Here is an 18,588-nt window from a genome sequence, read left to right as displayed (position 1 = left end):
GTGGGAACTGTGCTGTGCATTGCAGCATATTTGGCAAGATCTCTGATGCTAGTAACACACACACACATGCACACACCTGCCAGTTAGGACAACCAAAAATATCTCTAGAAATTGCGAATATCTGGGGGCAGAATTGTCCTCTATTGAGAGCCACTAACTTAGACCAGACTAATCACTTCTGTGAGTTGGAATCTTATCTGTCCCCATGTTATAGATGTGGAATCTAAGGCCTCAAAGGGGTTTCTAAACTCTGCTAAACTCTGTAAATATGAATGGCACTGGTATGGAGAGGAAACCTACAGAGTACACCTAGTCCCGGATGTCAGAGTGGACGAGCTAGGATGGAATATTTATTAAGAATCTATCAAGTGCTTGGTCATGTGTTACAAACTATTACTGATGAAAATAAAGCAATACCAAGGCCCTCCCCTCACTAAGCTTACTGTTCTGTTGGAGTCAACAACCAACACAGAACACCTGCTACCAGTATTTCTGAGCATCTACTAGGTACCAGCCACGTCTGCTTGGCTCATTTCACTCAGCCCTCCCTGCAGTACTCCGAGGCAGGTACTGTTATTATCTTCCATTTTACAGATGGACAAACTGAGTTTCTGAGAGACTAAAAAAAAAAAAAAAATCTGTCCAGGATTTCATGGCGGGGGGGCCTGGGTGAGGGAAGAGCCGAATTTTTACATTTAGCTCTGGCTGACGGGGAGTGTCCACCTCACTGCCCTCCTCCTCCTGCTCCTTGCTTTATTAAAGACTGCTTTGACAAAGTAGGGATTGTGTAAGGTTCGGAGAGGAAGAGAGGAAGCATTCGCTGTGAGCCTTTTGGTGCAGAACATTTTAAATTCTGAAACTGCTCCTTGGGGGGTAGGAAGCCTCAACAGACTATTTCAGGTGCTATGCGGAGTCAGTTTTGAAAGCGAGACAGAGACAGAGGGGAAAAGCAAGACAGGAGCTCTGCTGCAGCGGCTCCTTAGAAATAAACCTGGAAACCCTGAGCCCCTGTTTTGAAAAGAACCCCGGAGCGGGTTGGGATCTGGGATCCGGGGCGTGGAAGAGGTGGCCCGGCCGCAGGCCCTGTAGAGCGGGCCGCGCGCGCCCTCTGCTGGCGATCTCGGAGAACGCGCCTCTCCTTTGAAGTCCCGCCCCGCTGTGCTTAGTGCGCAGAGCTCTCAGCGCGGCAGGGAGCGGCAGCCCAGGAAGCTTTGGCAGCGAGATCTTGTTAGAAAAATTACACTGTGACATTTTGTTCTTGAAGGAATCCGATAATTGTGAGCAACATCAGGATTGCTGTGTTAGGGAGGCAAAATGGCGCTGGTTGAGAGCAAGGGCTTTGAAGTCAGGAAAATGTGAGTTGGACTCTCACTGTATCCTGCAGAAGTTACTCACCTCCGCTGGGCCTCAGTTTCCCCATCTGTAAAGAGAACCCCTTCACAGTGCTCTTACGAGGATGCATGAGATGATGCATGTAAAGTGCCTACCCCAGATCTCCCCCCCTCCTTCCAGGAAAACCCTCATTAATTAGTAGCGATCATAATTAATTAATGTCTTCCTTTCCAAGGTCCCTTTTATTGTGTGGTCTTTGCTTAGGACATCACGTGGACTAAAAATCTCTTTCCTTGGCCATTTATTACAGGGTCGTTTTAGCATCAACCTTTACGGAACCGGCCTCTCTTTAACTGAATCAGCCAGATGGATATCACAAGGGAATTACGCTGTCTCCGACATTAAGAAGTCCCCGGTAAGGTTACCTAGTGGCTTCGGATGGGTTTTGTTTTCTCTTTCCTTCCTTCCGTGTTCATCTGTTGTGGTGGTGCTAGAGGAACGAATGTGCTTTCCCACATCCTCAAACCATTCTGCAAAGTGTCAGGAAGAGAATGTAGGAAATGAATGGAAGGTGAAGCATGTGGAAGTGCGTGTATCAGAAAGAGCCTTGCTTCCCTTCTGGTGAATTCTTCCCTGAGTTGTGAACCTGTGAGCCATCCAAGTAATTAGACGATGCTTAACCGGGAACCTGAAAGCAGGAGGAAGCCTCTAAGAGAGGGTGTGGTTCAGACACTTTGCAGTTAGCCAACATGAGATTCTTTTTGTGAACTTAAGGAAAAAGATGTTTGTTGGTTGTTTTAAGAAAACATGAAATATGAAAGAGGCTGGAAGAAAGGAAGAACTTACCAGGTGATGTTTCCGGGGAGTTAGAGAAGCACTCGGGGGTCCCACACTAACCAGCTCTTCATGCTCGGTAGTCTTGCCACTCAGGGTGTGGTCCACACGGAGCACCAGCATCACCTGAGGCTCATGGCAAGTGCAGTTTCAGGGGCCCCAGAGCTTCTCAGTCAGGATCTGCCGCTGAACAAGGTCGCCAGGTAGATCATCAGCACAGTACAGCTTGAGAAGCATGGGTCTACGCAACTGTTTCTCAGTGCTTTTTCTTAGAACCACCTGGGAAAGCTTAAAATGCATGTGCGCCCGGCCCCAGCCTGATTCTTTGAATGGGAACCTGAGGCAGGGGTAGAATTTTAAACTCCCTGGGCAATTCTCTTGTAGAGCCAGGGCAGAAACTGCTGCCTGTTAACAGCCTTCCCTCAGAACTTCTGAGCACCTGGGACAGGAACCTGACCCGTGGACAAATGGGAAATTGACCAGAGTATGACCCAGGGTCCCAAGTCCTGCTTCAGCCAGGACCCCCACCCCGTGTATCAGAAAGAGCTTTGCTTCTGATACACAGAAATGTGGGGAGGAGAGGAGAAAGAAGATGAGCACTGGAGAAGCAGGTATCATTCCAAAGTAGGGTTGCCAGCTCAAATACAGGATGCCCAGGTAAATTGGAATTTGAAATAAACAGGCAACAGTTTTTTGTTTTTTGTTTTTACTGTAAGCTTGTCTTAAACATTGCACGGGACGTATTTATTCTAAAAAAACTATTTCTTTGAAATTTACATCTAACTCGGTGTCCTGTATTTTTATTTGCTAAACCTTACCAAAATCAGAATATAAAGAAGAAATTCAAGCTGCTTCCCCCCAGGAAGAAACATCCACTTGTGACTTCTGGGGGAAATCCGAGAGTTTCCCGAGCCCATTTATTTTTTAGCTGCCAGGGTTAAATTTGTCTATGAAAAAAAAATCTTACTCCTTTTTTCTCTAAGCCAATCAACCACCTCAAATCTGATTCACTAAATGGCGGTATTGATTGCTCGTAAATCATTAATGTTTTCCTTTACACTGAAAGGAATAAAGAAAACCACAGCCAGCCTCAGGAGGGGCTCATAATGTACATTTCCAACAATTTCCTGGGTGGTGCTGATGCCCCTGGCCTAGGACCACATTTAAGAACCACTGACCTATTAAATCAACCTCAGAACCTTCTTTTCAAAGTTGGACCTTTTAATTTCCCCAAATAACCAGTGTTCCATGTAATGGAACACAGTTTGCAAAACTGTATAATGTCCTGCTCCCACCATTACCTGCCACCATGTCCCCAAGGGACTGAGGCCTGGTTCCTCTGTGGCACTCAGACCCTGGCTAGTCATCATCCTCTCCTCTCCAGATGGCCCTGCTCTGATTCAGCCTCAACTCACCACTCCTTACTTTTCTTCCCTTTTCTGCGGGAAGCTACAGGGGAAAAGGCACAGTTCTCCAAACCTGGTTGGCAATAAAATGTTTTCCCCAAGCAAAACTGTAGGGAAACTAGTCACATCCAGGATAAAATTGAATCACCAGAACCACTGTCTCATCATCAGGAAGAGAACCGGTAAAAATAAGTCTCATTGTCAGGTTCGCTGGGGGCTCCCCAGGTGTCATGGAAAGACATCTCTCCTATTTGTAACTAACAAAAATAATTACTTTTATAATTGAAATAGCTACCCTTATTGGGCAAATTACGTGCATTAAACCCCATTTTCCCAGCTTTCTCATCAAACCTGGAAAGGGAGTTTGAGAAGGTGGGTGAGGGTTGGCACATGATGTTGCTTTGGGGGAGGGATCCGGGTCCCAGCCACCAGCAGGCAGCCCCCAGTGCTGAAGTGAAAGCTTCTAGTGGCTGCAGAGTACAGAGGTTCAGCTCGCAGACTCTCAAGTAGGGTTGCCTGCTCCCGCACTTACTAGCTCTTGAGCAAGTTATTTAACTTCTTGGGGGGTGGGGTGGGGCGTGGTTCCTTCATCCATAAAATGAGGATCGTGGCTGGGTTCCTTTAGGGCATACATGAAATAGGGTCCAAAAGCTGGCTGCACGTCCCTGGCAAACAGCAGGCTCATTTGAGGTGTTAGCTCTTAATGTTAGCACGCTTCCCTGCCCTGAGGCTTGCAGTCAGGTTTTAGAAGCTGGCCAAGGTGACGGAGGAAATAGGCCGGCTTGAGATGGAAAAGTGGAAGGACCGGGGACTGTGGCCTGAGCTGGGGCTGAGTCTGGACCTGGCTGGCACCCTGAGCACCATGGGGGTCCTGTCCCTGCGCCCCCACCCCCACCCCAGCTGGGAATGGGAATGAGGCCAGGGGTCCTTGGACCAGGGGTGCTTTAGCTTCCCCAGCTGTGCTCAGGAACTAGTGAGTTTCTACTCTGCTTGTGGGTGAGGGACAGACAGACAGACAGGGGAGCATGACCCAGATGTGAGATTGGAGAGAACATGTTGAAATACCAAACTCCTCTACTAGTGACATTCCGTGCACCCTCAACTCATGAACGTGCCCTTGGCCCCATCCAGAGGTCCTGTGCAGCTCCACACGCCCATTCTCAGAGCTGCTCTCTGACCCTCTGTCTGGGAGGAGGTTCTGGAACAGTCTTGAGAGCTGAGCAGAGTGAGGGGAGGTTCACTTCCGGCCACATGAGAGAGGTGCCACCAGTCTCTTTGCTTCTTTGCATGCCTGGGGAAGCTGTGGGGTCAGCAAGGAGCGAGGGGCCTGTGTTTCTGAGGCTTGGCTGCCTGGCCCTAAGCCCTAACCACATTCCTTATGCTGGGAGAAGTGTTGTAGATTGAAGAATTGCTTTGAAATTAAAAATGAATGAACTCTGTATTGTCAGAGAGGAGATGGACTCAATTTATATCTTTTAGCTCAATTACAACCAGTGGAGTTTAGGTAACACGAGATAAAGGTGGGGTGGGGGGCAGAGTGCATGTGCATACATGGAACGGAATCAGTTCTCATTCATCTCCCATGGACTGCCTCTAACCTGCAACTCACTTTGAAAATCAACTATCCACAAGTATAAAAATCATACTATAGGCCAGTAGAGAAAAATTACATTTTATACATGTGCATTTTTTCTTCTATACATTCCTATAGAAGTTTGATGTTTAAATATATTCTCTCTTTTTTTAAGATTTTATTTATTTATTAGAGAGAGAGAGTGAGAGAGAGCACAAGAGCAGGGTGAGGGGCAGAGGGAGAAGCAGACTCCCCCCTGAGCAGGGAGCCCAATGTCGGACTCCATCCCGGGACTCCAGGATCATGAGCTGAGCCGAAGGCAGACGCTTAACCGACTGAGCCACCCAGGCTCCCGATGTTTTAAATATATTCTAAATGTTAGGCAATGTATATATTCACATATATGTGACTCTCTAGGGTTATAGTGGGAAATACACACACACACATACACATATTCATATGCATAGATAGATAGATAATCTCCTGTGTTTTATGGGCAGTTCACCATCAGCACACTCCAAAGAAATATAAATAAACACACTTCAATCAAAGATGTGCTGACTCTTCTAAATTACATGAGCCTACTTTCCCTGGTCATATTGACTGAGAAAACCGAAAATAATAGTGAGAAGTATGAAATATAAACTATTCATAATGGAACAGAGAGTCACTCGTTTTAATTATATGTAATAGCTCAAACTAAGCTAACAAAATATTCATTTGAAAGAGATTTTTAGAGGGCTTGCTCTAATGAAGAAATAAAAATGATTTATAATTAGTGTTTCATTGTATGTAAGCGGGTACTTCTAAGATGCTGGAAAATATACCTTTTTCTCTAAAATAGGCACTGTTTCCATGACAATCATGTTTATGCTAATCATTTTCTTAGTATTTTTTTTTTTTGTACTCTGTAGTAAAAATGATAAGTTTTAGCTCAGACTTTATCTAAATCAAATTAACAGAGTCCCAATTAGTAAAATAGCATGAACGTTGCAAAGCCATTATCAGCAACTTTATAACTACCCAGACTTTTCCTCATCTCCATGAGAACAGGCTATAATGGAGATTCATACATAAAAACTACTTTTATGATAATAATAGCTAATATTTTTTGAGCACGTTCATTTGGCCAAGTAGTCTGCTAAGTACTTTATATACATCCTTGCATTTACAGCACACCTCTGAGGGGAGACAGATATTATCCCCATTTTGCAGATGCACCAGGAAACCAAGGCTTAGAGAGGTTATTTAAAAATGCAGTACCAGCCCCAGGCAGTCTGACCCTGGTTCTCTCCACTGCTGGGTCAGGAGAGAGTGTGGATAAAGCATGAGCTTGGTTGAGACAGAAGACATTCCAGTGCATCAGCATTCTCCAGGCCTGCAGACCAGTCTGTGGAGAAGGTTCCTAGCTAGAACCTTCTAGAAGGTAGAAGGCTGGAGCTAGCTAGAAGGCTGGTCTGGCATCAGATTCAGCTGGTGGTGTCAGACTAGCTCCAGAATTAATATGAGCCCCTAAACGCAGGACCAGTTAGGGTCTTAGAAATCAGTTTTCCAACTCAGTATCACTCATAATCAAAGGCAAGCAAATTTTTCAAAGAGAAACTATTTTGTTCTCTTTATTTGTTAAATTGGCAAAGTTTTTTTTCTTTCTTTTTAAATGAGATGATCCATTATTTGCAAGAGACTTTCAGAGTTTGGCCAGAGGAAGCAAATCTTCACACCCTAGACCCAGTTCTGGGAATGTAGCCCAAAGATATCCTGAAATGCAGGCACAAATAAGGTTCATCACAATGTTGTTCCCAATAGTGGAAAATCTAAGGTGGCAAGCATTGTGCAGGAATGGAGGGGTGAAGGGTGGCTAATATGACATGGTAGATTTACACAGTGAGATATGCTGTTACAATTAGACAGGGAGTTCTTTGAAACATGGTCAAGTGTTAGGGGACCAAATTAGCCAAGCAATCTGAATTGCAGGTCCAAAAGAAGAGTGTACATCAGCTTCAGCCTCTCATTCACTCATTTATTCATTCACTGAACAAATGTGTATTTCGTATCACTCTGAGCCATACACTGTTGGGTTCTGGAGACCTTGGAATTGAAAAATACATTGGCCTTACCATCATGGGGCTTACATTGTAGCAGGAAGACAGATGTAAAGAAAGAATTACCCAGTTTTACAGGATGCTGTGTGCCAGGTAACTGGGGAAGGAAGGTATCTGAGAGGAAGTGGCCCCTGGGTTGGGTTCTGAAGAATTTAACAGTCAAAAGGTGGGGTGGTCCAGTGCACAAAGAGGGAGAGGGACACGGAAGAGAGTTCCAATTACAGGGAATGGCATCATATGTGCAGAGGCCCTCTGTTCTAAGGGGCATGTCAGAAGAACAACCCAAAGAAATGCAGAGGTCAGGGGTGGGATAGAGGGAAAGGATGGTATCTGGAGAGTCACAAGATGAATCTGGAGAGGCAGGAAGGGATAGACCGGGGGCCAGCAAACTCCTTCTTTGAAAAACTAAATAATTTATACTTATTTATAAACATTTTAGACTTTGCCAGCCAGGAGGCAAAATCAATAATATTATATATGTATTTATATGACAAGAGTGGAAAGAAATTTGCACAAAATTTTTATTGATTCAATTTTAAAAATAATAATTGAGTTCAGTTTTTTTTTGTCATACATTTTTACCAATGAGAAGAATGGAATATTCACAGAGAATAATATTTTGCTTAATTAGCTGAATATTTTGCCTAATTTTCTATTATCAAGATTGGTTATAAGTGTTTATTAATGCTGATCAGAGATGAGATTTTCTGATTTCATCTTTATAAACATTTTTTTACACAAACACTGATATAGTCTACAACCATATAATTTTCATTGAGCATATTCATGGCTTGGCAAGCATTTCTAGAATTCTATTAGATTTTTCTCGATACTCGCCCTTCAGCATGTCATTACATTGCAGATTAAGCACTTGCTATTGAAGGCAAGATGGAAACTCCTCAATTGCCTTGTTACATGGATTTTGAAGTATGATATTTTCTTTGCACTTACATCAAAGTCCAAAAGATGCTGCTGGAATGGCAGCTCAGGCTCAGAAAATATATCATGCCAAAAATTTATGTGGCATGAGCTGTAGCTTCTTGTTTTAACTTTCAGTTGAATGGAAAGTACGTAAAGCAGCCTAACATTACTTATGATTGGAGCAATGTTAATTGCCATTACAATGACTTCACCATGGTACAAGTTGTGCCTGTAAGTAGAAGTCTTGCCTTGAAATTTAAGTTCAGTTCCCTAGGAAATATTGTCAAATCCATAGCAAAAGCTAATGTCCAAAGCCAGTGAGTGTCCAGTGACAGCGATGGAGAGCAGTTCTCATTCAGAAGAATTTTAATCCCAGTCCTGAGCTCAAAAGTTCACAGTAAAACTTTATCATGGCTCAGTTATCAAACTGCTGGGTGGTAGCATGAGTCAGGGTGTACAGCTTCTTTTTTTTTTTTTTTAAAGAATTTATTTATTTATTTGAGAGAGAGAGAATGAGAGAGAGAGAACACCTGAGAGGGGATAGGGTCAGAGGACGAAGCAGACTCCCTGCCGAGCAGGGAGCCCGATGCGGGACTCGATCCAGGGACTCCAGGATCATGACCTGAGCAGAAGGCAGTTGCTTAACCAACTGAGCCACCCAGGCGCCCTAGGTGTACAGCTTCTATACAACAGGTGATGGATAAGTTCACAATAGCAAAAGATGTTCATCCTTGATACTGCTGGTTCCGTAACACCTGATAGATTCTTATAGTTTCCACAGAGTGCCTACTGAGGGATAATACATGAATAATTATAGGCTTCAAACATCTTACACTTTTTAAAAGATTTTATTTATTTATGTGAGAGAGTGAGTGAGCGCACAGGCGCGAGAGAGAAAGAGAGCATAGAGGTAGAGTGGGAGGGAGAAGCAGACTTCCTGCTGAGCAGAGAGCCCGACACAGGGCTCGATCCCAGGACCCTGAGATCATGACCTGAACCGAAGGCAGATGCTTAACTGACTGAACAACCCAGGTGCCCCAACATCTTACATTTTTATGAGCTTTGTAAATTTGGCCAACTAACGCTTTCTCTGCGTCTCCATATTTTTTACACCTGTCAGTTGTCTACACATCTTGGTAGATTCCACTTCAGTTATTCGGCACTAGTGTTTCCTCAACCTCTTTGAAATTTTCTTGCCTGAACTCATTCTACACAGACTCTTCATAGCAGCGAATTCTTGAGTCACTTCAGACTTGGCATCACCTCCTCAAATAAACAACAGAATAATATCGATGCTATCCACCTATCAGTCAAAAAATACCACCCACAATTATTCGCCTTGTGTTTTAATTGATTATGGATGTTGCTTTCAATATCACTAACTCCTCAAGCAGCTGTTCCTACTGAAAGGATAATAGTCTTAAAACAGTGTATTTTCTCTGGACACATTTGTTCAGCTGTTCAATGAAACAAGACTGGGGTACATACACTGTTTTCCCTGCTTGGCTAACACATCAGCCACTTGGAAACTTAGTTTCATTGTTTATTTTTACTCTGTTTCATGACTTATTGTGAGGAGGAAATTGCACGGTGGTGAGATCTTCAGTTGTGAACTTTCCAACTGTATGACCGTTGTTTCCTTGTGAGTTGGGATTGTGTGATGAGGCTGAGGTTGGCAGCATTGGCGTATGCTGTATCCTCCTTGTGTGGCTGTCGTGTCATGACATGAGAAACACAATGCTTTGCCACCTCAGTTTGATAAAAGAAAAGCTCCTATGCCAAGGTGCCTTCAAAGAGCAACGCTCGAAGTCACTTTTGTTTCCTGGTTCTGACATGTTGGTATAGCTGGTAATAAAATAAAGCAAAATGTTAGGATAGGGCAATCCGCACAGCATTCCCAGCACTGCCAAGGTGCACTGATGTTACCGTGATTTACAGTGTGCTGAGCAGCAGTGTTAAAGCATCCTGCTCTGGGAGCCTGAACACAGGCACAGACACTAAATGAATGAACGAACGGGGCTGTGTTCCAGTAAAACTTTATTATGGATACCGAAATTTGAATTCCCATCATTTTCACATGTCAGGAAATAGCATTCTTGGTTTGCTCCTTCTCAACCATTTAAAAATGTGAACACTCTTCTTGATTTATGGGCCGTACAGAAATAGGCGGCAGGCTGCACGGGGCCCACAGAGCCTAGTTTGTCAGCCCCGGTTTTAGGCCACTTGAGGATGCTGGGCTCTGCTTCTGTTCGGAAGGCTTCCCTCCTGGGCATGCAAGGGAGATTTGTCCAAAGCCGGGGCAGCCCTGGGAACACCAGCCAGCGGGTAGTCTGAGCGCGGGCATTTCCTTGCAGGACGGTACCCGAGTCGTAGGAAAATGCGGTGGTTACTGCGGAAAATGTACTCCGTCCTCTGGCACTGGCCTGGAGGTTCGAATTTTATAGTCAAGGTAAGTCAGTCCCGCATTTCTCTCTCTTTCTCTCTCCTGTTCTTTCTGTAAACTCATGACTAGCAAATGGAGGTGGGTCAGTTGCCCCCAGACAGGTTAGTATGAAGCACCTTGAAAGTGATTCAGTACTATTCTACCTTTTTCTCTCCTGCTCATCTGCCCTCACGTGATTGAGGTCGTCTGTGCTCCACGCTGGGATGTGAGGTCCCTAGGCTTCTCTGCGTCAGATTCCTCTGTGGTATTCATTCGAGATACTTACCAGATTCCATCTCTAGAGGTCCTTAGGTCTCTGGCACATCTAACAATCTGTATTTTTGATACGGGGAATTCTGATTCAAGTGACCTATGGATTCATGTTTGAGATGCTGCCCAAGAGTATTGCAGTAGCAATATTAATGACATTCGGTGAGCCCTATGTGTCAGGCACCGTGCTGAGCACTCTGCAGGCATTATTTCCCTGAAGCCTCACAATAAAGCCACAAGATGGGGCTGTTATCCTCATTTTACAGATAGAAGCTGAGGCCCACAGAGCGAAGTGGCTCGCTTAAGGTCCCGGTAGATTCCTTTGGCAGAACCCATCAGTGCTCTCCACCAAAGCCAGGGCTCTTGATTAATATGCTGTTCCACACATTTGTGACTCAGTGTCATCCAAGGGCTAGCGTGATCAGCATCACCTGGGAACCTTGTGGGATGCCAACTCTCAGGCCTGACCCTAGACCTACAACCAGAATCTCCATTTTAACAAATCTGCAAGAGAGTCACGCATGGTAAGGTTTGACAGTGCCTGGTCTAACTACCTTATGCTGCCACGTGCTCGCTCTGCTGGGCGGAGGACTGAATTGGTCACTCTCTCTTGTCCCAGTGCCTTCAGCTGCAATGGATAAGTTCAGCCAATTCGATGAGCCTTCTACGACTTATTTCAAGCTTTCAGCAGCCCATTCTCCTGTAGGGCTCATCAAGAGCCTGACATAGGCGTACCTACCTGACATTTACGTATCAGTATTTCACTGTTGCATTAAACATCCATATTCAAAATGATGATCTTAAATTAGGATTGTTTCCATTGCAAGAGGTAACAGGAAAAAAAGGAAATTTACCGCCTTAAGTACCTGAGAAATCCAAGCAGTGGGCTAGCTTCAGGCATAGCTGGATCCAGAGGCTCAAATGGACTCATCAAGACCCTTTCGTACTCCCATCGGAGGGCAAGGCTTGCTTCATTCTCAGGCAGACCATCTCCCCCACTCCATGGTCCCTGGCAGCTCTAGGCTTACATCATTTTTGCAGCTCATGGCCCCAGATAAATGCTCACCTCCAGCATCCATTCTGCACAAGAACTCAGGCTCTCTTTGGTCACATGGGCACTTCTGAACCAATCACAGTGTCCAGGAGACTGAGATCATGTACCCGCCTGGAGTTGGGTGATTGACACCTTCATTTAGAAGAGGAAGAAGGAGTTTATTGGAAAAGAGGAGATGGGATGGAGGCAGGCAAAGTCAGGTATCCACTAGAGAGCCCCATTTTATATGTATTTTACATCTAGTAAAATAGTTTTGTATGTGTTTATGTGTAGTAAAATTTCTGTGAGTGTATATACATAATATTTACATGTATGTCTAGGAAAAAACTAGAAGGAAATGTACCAATATTTGAAGAGCATTTTCTCACGTGAGAGATTTCAGGCTAGTAGTTTTTTATTTTATTCTTTTTATACTCCCTTGAAATGTTCATGTTTCTTATAGCAAACTTATGTCACTTTTAAAATCTAGAGAAAATAGTGTCATTTTTAAAATTCTATATGTAAAAATGTATAGATTACCTACTTTTGACTTATGTATGGCATTTGAGACAGATGGTTTACATTTCTTATTTATTTTCAGGTGCTCTGAAGAGGAAACCACTATGGGATGGATGAAGGATAGTAATGCAATACCTCCACCTTAAATTTGTGTGTGTGTGTGTGTGTGTGTGAGGACTTGTATGAGTGTGTGTGTGTACATATGCACATATATACATATACACACATATATGTACATACATATGTATGTACATATATGTGTGTATATATGTGGAATATCCTAATGATGTAAAGTTTAATATTTATGTTTGAAATTATTTATTGTGATGTAATATTTTTGTACGTAAAATGATTCTATTATGACTGCCTTTTGCATTATTTTGTCCCTTGCAGTCAGATCACTGCATTTTACGTACTCTACATTATATGTAGTACTATGACAAAAGTGATCCTTCATTATCACGGTACACTATTGTTTACTTTCTATCTGTAAATATTTTATTGTTACTTTTTAAAATTGTACTTCATTTTTTTAAAACAACCTAGCTGCCATCAAGGTGCTACAGGAGTTGTGTAAGTGTACTTTGGCATTTCTAGGAAAGTATCAGCCAATAAGTAACGTAGTGATGTCACAGATCGTTCCAGCTATTAGTTATGTTAACTATTCAGTTTCATGTGATCTCTGGGAAAAAAAAAAATTGCTGCCTTGGTGCTATATATTGTATATATTTAAGTGATCATCAGCCTCAGAAATGTAAACATTTTTAATAAAAGGGAGGAATGGAAGGACACTTTGCAATGGACAGAATCACTTGGAAAAATAAGACCAGCTTGTTTATCCTTATTTTTGGACATGCCTATTTTGGAAGAGAGTTGGACTCTGTTCTTCTTTTTTGTTATTGTTGTTAATACTTTGCTTCAGTTCATGGTGCCTGGAGCTCTCTGAAGTTAAATGGAGGGTACCCCAAAGCAGCTTCATTACAGAGTGATACTGAGAAAGTGGGATCCTCTCAACATTTTGCCAAGATGTTCTAAAGTGGTGTCCAAGTTTATCAGTGGCAAGACAGAGGATGCTCAGGATGGGATGACCTTCAGCACTCCCAGCACACCTGGAGAAGTTCAGAACCAGTTCTTAGTCATCACGATTGCCTTTTGCATAAACACCTTGGCTGGTGACATGACTTCTCGTCAGGATGTGAGCCTAGGACCCTGCCCAGTGTCCGTGGCTGCTATACCATAATCAGCATTTGTGAGAAGACATAAACTGTGGAGTACAAGACACCTGAGTCTTTCTGATTTTCCATTAATGCACTGCTTGTTACTTATTTCCAAAATGGAAGTTGAAGTCAGTGTCCTTCTGCCCTTCTGACCTGATTGAAGGGAAATCATTACCAGTGGCCCATGGCAGGTGCTCGCTTTGAGAAATCCTACCCACCTCCACAACCCGAAGAGATTAGAAAAAACCTGGCAGTAACCTCCAACCTCAAACAAACTCCAGAGTGCTCCAGAAGAAGTTATACTCAGCGTAGGAATAAGTGTTATTCTCCTTTATTAATACATTGTGAAATATACTATGAATAAATACCATGAGCACATCCAAATGTGTGTTTTATGTGGTTTCTGGACTCTTGATTCAAGTAGGAATGAAAATATGTCTAATTTTTTAAGATTGCCGGATTGAGAAGCAAGGCATATTTTCATAATCCCATCGATTACAGTTGCCACTCCAGAGATTAATAAGGGATGGGGATGGTCCCCAAGGTCTGCTTTTTCACCCAAAATCAGTTGAAGTGGTTCTGAAAGAGACATGACTCTTTTGTCTGTGTGATGGGGAACAAATGGACAAATAAAAGAGGAGATTAAGTGGGCTTAATCTTGGGGGCTTCATTGTTAATTTTATATAGCGGGAGTTTCTACTCTGTGGACTTAATGGTGTCTAGGGAAATAAGGAAATCAAATAAACAGCAAATAGTAAGTGGGCATCCACCATATGCCAGCCCCTCTTCTGAATTGTTTTAGCTCATCCTCATAACCACCAAGTAGAAGTTCACAGACAGTGAATAAGTGGCAGTCCCCGAAAGCCCCTTGTGTGGCTCTGACTGGGTTACATGTCCACCTCTGGGCCAGTCACGTTGTTGAGGGGCTGATGTCATGTATCACCTAGAGTCAGGTGATTGGTAGCTTCAGCTGAGGGAGAGGGAAAGGTTTTGTTATCAGAGGATAGATAGTATAAAGATAGACAAAAGCAGAAGGTATCCACTCTAGAATCCAACTGTGTGTGTGTGTGTGTGTGTGTGTGCGTGCACGCATGCACAAACTCAAATCCCATAGCTTATATCACAGCATTGGTATAATCACTCAGCATTGTCTGAGACCTGGGTTCTCATCCTTTTCCTGACATCTACTAACTGTCTGATCCTGAGCCTTAGTTTCTTCATCTGTAAAATGAGGCTATTGATAGTCCTCCCACTTACCTTGTGAGATTGTTTATTGAAGACCTTTTCAGCTCTACATCAATGGTGTCAAAATAGCTGCCCTCAAACTATGCATCAGCAAATTTAAACTGATGGACAGCAATGAAGACATGAACTGTTTCAGTTAGGAATTGAGTTCAACTGCTTATTTCAGAGACCTGACTACAATGGCTTATACATTAAAAAGTGTACTTCACTGTTAAGTAAAAGAAGCCTGGAGGTAAGCAATCCAGGGCTGGTATGGCAGCTCCACAAAATCCTCAGGGGCAGAGTTTCTTTCTCTCTCTCTTCTCCTCAATCCTCCATAGTTCAATATAGCTGCTAGGGTTCCAGCAATCACTCACAGATTCCGGGCAACAAGAAGAAAGGAGTGGAGGAAAAGGGTAAAAAGTGGCCTGGCCCCAGCTCTCTATATTTCTTTTAAAAAGGTTTTCCAGAAGCCTCATTTAACAAATTCCACTTAAGCTCCTCAGCCAGAATTTAGTCATGTGGCTGCACCTAGCCAGCAGGAGCAATAGGGAAACCGGGTTGTTTCACAGAGTACGTTGCCAACCTGAATAAAATGAGGGATGTGTTCCTATGAAAGAAGGCAAAATGAGTTTGAGAGAGACAACAAGAAGTCTCTGTGACAGGTTCCCAATACAGAGACAAGAGGGAGTGGTTTGGAAGAAATTATCACAAAGTAAGCAAGAGATAATAGGATCTGGATGAGAGTTGTAACTATCATAATGGTGGAAAATTATAAAGTGATGGAGGTAGTAAAATGAACAGAAGCTGACAATGGATAGATTGGGGGTGGACTGCAGGAAAGGAGATCGCTGGTAGGGGTTCAGAGACGAGGTTTCATTTGCCTGCAAATACAGCCAGGGTGATGCAAAGATGAACGCATAGGTGGCTGAATGGACAGATACCATCTTTTAGTCTGTTAATCTTTTATATTTTTATAGCACTATATAAATTAAATATTGTCTTTCTATTCTTTTCATTCATCTACCCAAATAATACTTATTGCACATCTGCTAATTTCCAGACATATTCTAGGCACTAAGGGGTGCAGCAGTGTATTCGTTAGGGTACAGGCTAGAGGCTCTATTAGTCCACTAGGGCTGCCGTAACAATCCCACAGAGCAGGTGGCTTCGACAATGGAAATTCATTCTCACCATTCTGGAGGCTACAAGTCCGAGATCAGGGTGCTGCGTGGGTTGGTTTGTGATGAGGCTCCCTATCTGGTTCATAGACATGCCTGGACATGCCTCTTCTCACAGTGCCTTCTCATGGCCTTCCCTCAGGTGAGCACTGAGATATATATATAGGAAGAGAGAGAGAGAGAGAGAGAGAGAGATCACCATCTTTGGTGTCTCTTTCTCCATATGAGGACACCAGTCCTGTTGGCTAGGGCCCCACCCTTATGACTTCATCTAACTTTGATTATCCCCTTACAGGTCATATCTCCAAACATGGCCACATTAGGGGTTAGGGCTTTAACATAGGACTTTTGGGGAGGCACAATTCAGTTCATAACAGAGGCTCTAAGGGAGAGATCCCAAAATAACATGGATATTTATTTCTCTCTCCTCACCATGCAGAGGTCCCATCTCATTGGGGACTTGATTCTGTATGTCATCAGAGAACTTGGGCTCCTTCTGTTTTGTGGCTTAGCCATCCTCAAAGATGTTGTCCTTAAATGGCGCGTCCTCATCATATCTGTGTTTAGCCTGCAGGAAGGGAGCAATCGTCTTAAGGTCCTAAGGCAAGACGTGAAGTTAAAGAATGACTTTTATTCCCCACTTATTGGCAATTGCTTCAATGCACAGCCTCATTGAGCTGCAAGAGAGGCTGGGAAATGCTCACTAGCAGGCCACCACGTACCAGCAAATGCTACAGGCAGGTGGGGATTCTATTACAAAAGGATGAAGGGAAGGATGGCTGATGGGCAAATTAGCAGCTTCTGCCACCAGCAGTGAACAAAACCTATAAAAATCTGTGCCCTTTGGAACTTACATTGTAGTGGTGACAGATGGACAAGAAAAGAAGCAAAGACCCAACAAAACCACTCCACAATGGTTTCCCAGTAGTAATTCTGACCCTGTTGACCACCATGGCCCCCAGATAAGATCGTGGCCCGCCGCATCATTCCCTCAGCATCAAGAGCTCTCATAGCCAAAGCCTTCACACAAGCTGCAGTTCCCTTTGCCTTCCTGGGTCCACTTTTCTTGTGCTATAATAGTATCTAATACAATAGTAATACAAAACTGATACAATAGTAATAAATAGCAAGCGAAACCTAGTGTGGAATGGGGAGAAGTACCAGAGGGAGAAATAAAGGGAGAAGAGGAACAGAGCCTATCCTGTATCCTGGGGTGAGTGTGTTGCTGTTTTAAATAAAGAGGTCAGAAATTCCTTCTTTATAAACTTCTGCAGCTACAAACAAAGTTGCAGGTCCCCATAAAAGCTTGCCACCAACCGCCCTGAGTGCGGGGAAATTCCACCTGTCGCCAACAGATGGCGGGAGAGGTCCTGCTCTGGCTTTTGGTCGCCAGTCTAGGTCATTGCACTATTAAGCCTGCAATGTTTTCTGCTTGTTTTAGTATATGTGCTGCGGAAGCGAGCACTCTGCTTATTTTAGAGGTGACTTTGCAAGATGTGCATAAGACCTTCAGAGCCCCTAAGCCCTGCAAAGATTTGACTACTCTCCTCAAATATGTACCTCAAAATTAAAAATAACTCAGACCATAAATTTAGGTTTTTCCATGAAGACTACCTCTTAAAAAATCAAATATTGATTTTTTTTTTCCTGAGAAATTTGAAGACCATTTTTGCTATAGCCGTAAGCACATGTTTTGTGTTCAGAAGGTGATGCAGCTAATTTTACAACATTATTAGTCACAATGATATTCTATCAGGACAAAGAAGCAAATATCCAAAGTACTTATAAAAGGGACATCCGGTTATAATGGGGAAGAGGATAAAATGTAACTTTGCATGGAGATGTACAGGTTACTGCGTGGCGGGTATGGTACTTTGTTAGTACTTAGGATCCACTGCCTGTTGGTATGAGGGTCACAAGATGGTCGAAGATAGTGTTTGTGTGTAGAAAAGACAACTAAATATTCAATTTATTACATTTACAAATTCAAAAACCTAGTTCTTAATCTTTGGAGTTCAGCTTAGAAATTCTATTATTTATCAGTCTAGTTTTTAGCAATTACTTTTTAAAAAACCTTAATGTTGGCTCCATCTTTTTCTTTGTCAGTTAAAAGCCTTCAAATATTTTATGTAGTATTTACACATTTCATGAAATTTATTTCTGTTAAGCAAATCTGCGTACTTGAATGTTTTTTATAAATGCAAATGTATAGTATAAATATTACATAGATCAGTGGCCTTAAAGCTCTTTTAAATATCCCAAAGTGGGAAATCAATCTAACATGGCTTTAACTTAAAATTGCAAATTTACATCAAGTACTCAATGATACATTTTAAACTCACATTATAAGCTGCCACTCTCATAGTTCAAATGTTTAAAGTCATGGCAATTATGTAAGCTATCAAATTTTTACATGTTCCTAACACTAAAAGCTTAATACACTGGTTCTGATTCCCTTAAGCACTTTTCCTACTGCTAGCATGCATAAACGTTGTGCATTCTACAACTGTTAGAGAGCCAGAGACTCCCACTGGGCATAAGATCAGGAGCTGGA

General features: G+C 43.0%; 1 protein-coding gene and 1 long non-coding RNA gene across 8 annotated transcripts in view; one reads left to right on the top strand and one right to left on the bottom strand.

The window, feature by feature from the left end:
* Nucleotides 1-14,013, top strand: part of ADAMTS9 (ADAM metallopeptidase with thrombospondin type 1 motif 9) — a 158,293-nt gene extending 144,280 nt beyond the window's left edge. For 5 of the 7 annotated variants that reach the window (XM_081801372.1, XM_081801350.1, XM_081801393.1 and 2 more), the window contains one exon: nucleotides 1,643-2,641. In XM_081801372.1, coding sequence (XP_081657498.1) covers nucleotides 1,643-1,957 — 315 coding nt within the window. In that variant the 3' untranslated portion in view covers nucleotides 1,958-2,641. Of the gene's footprint in view, nucleotides 1-1,642; nucleotides 2,642-10,522; nucleotides 10,618-12,494 lie in introns of those variants that run through there. The other 2 variants (XM_081801386.1, XM_081801361.1) reach the window with 1 other exon arrangement.
* Nucleotides 1-18,588, bottom strand: part of LOC145716792 (uncharacterized) — a 412,414-nt gene that overhangs the window by 286,726 nt on the left and 107,100 nt on the right. The gene's annotated exons all lie outside the window — the stretch shown is intronic.

This window comes from Leptonychotes weddellii, chromosome 1 (genome assembly GCF_054177405.1).
Source record: "Leptonychotes weddellii isolate Sample4059 chromosome 1, ASM5417740v2, whole genome shotgun sequence".
Lineage (NCBI taxonomy): Eukaryota > Metazoa > Chordata > Mammalia > Carnivora > Phocidae > Leptonychotes > Leptonychotes weddellii.
This window is presented reverse-complemented; position numbering and strand designations above follow the sequence as displayed.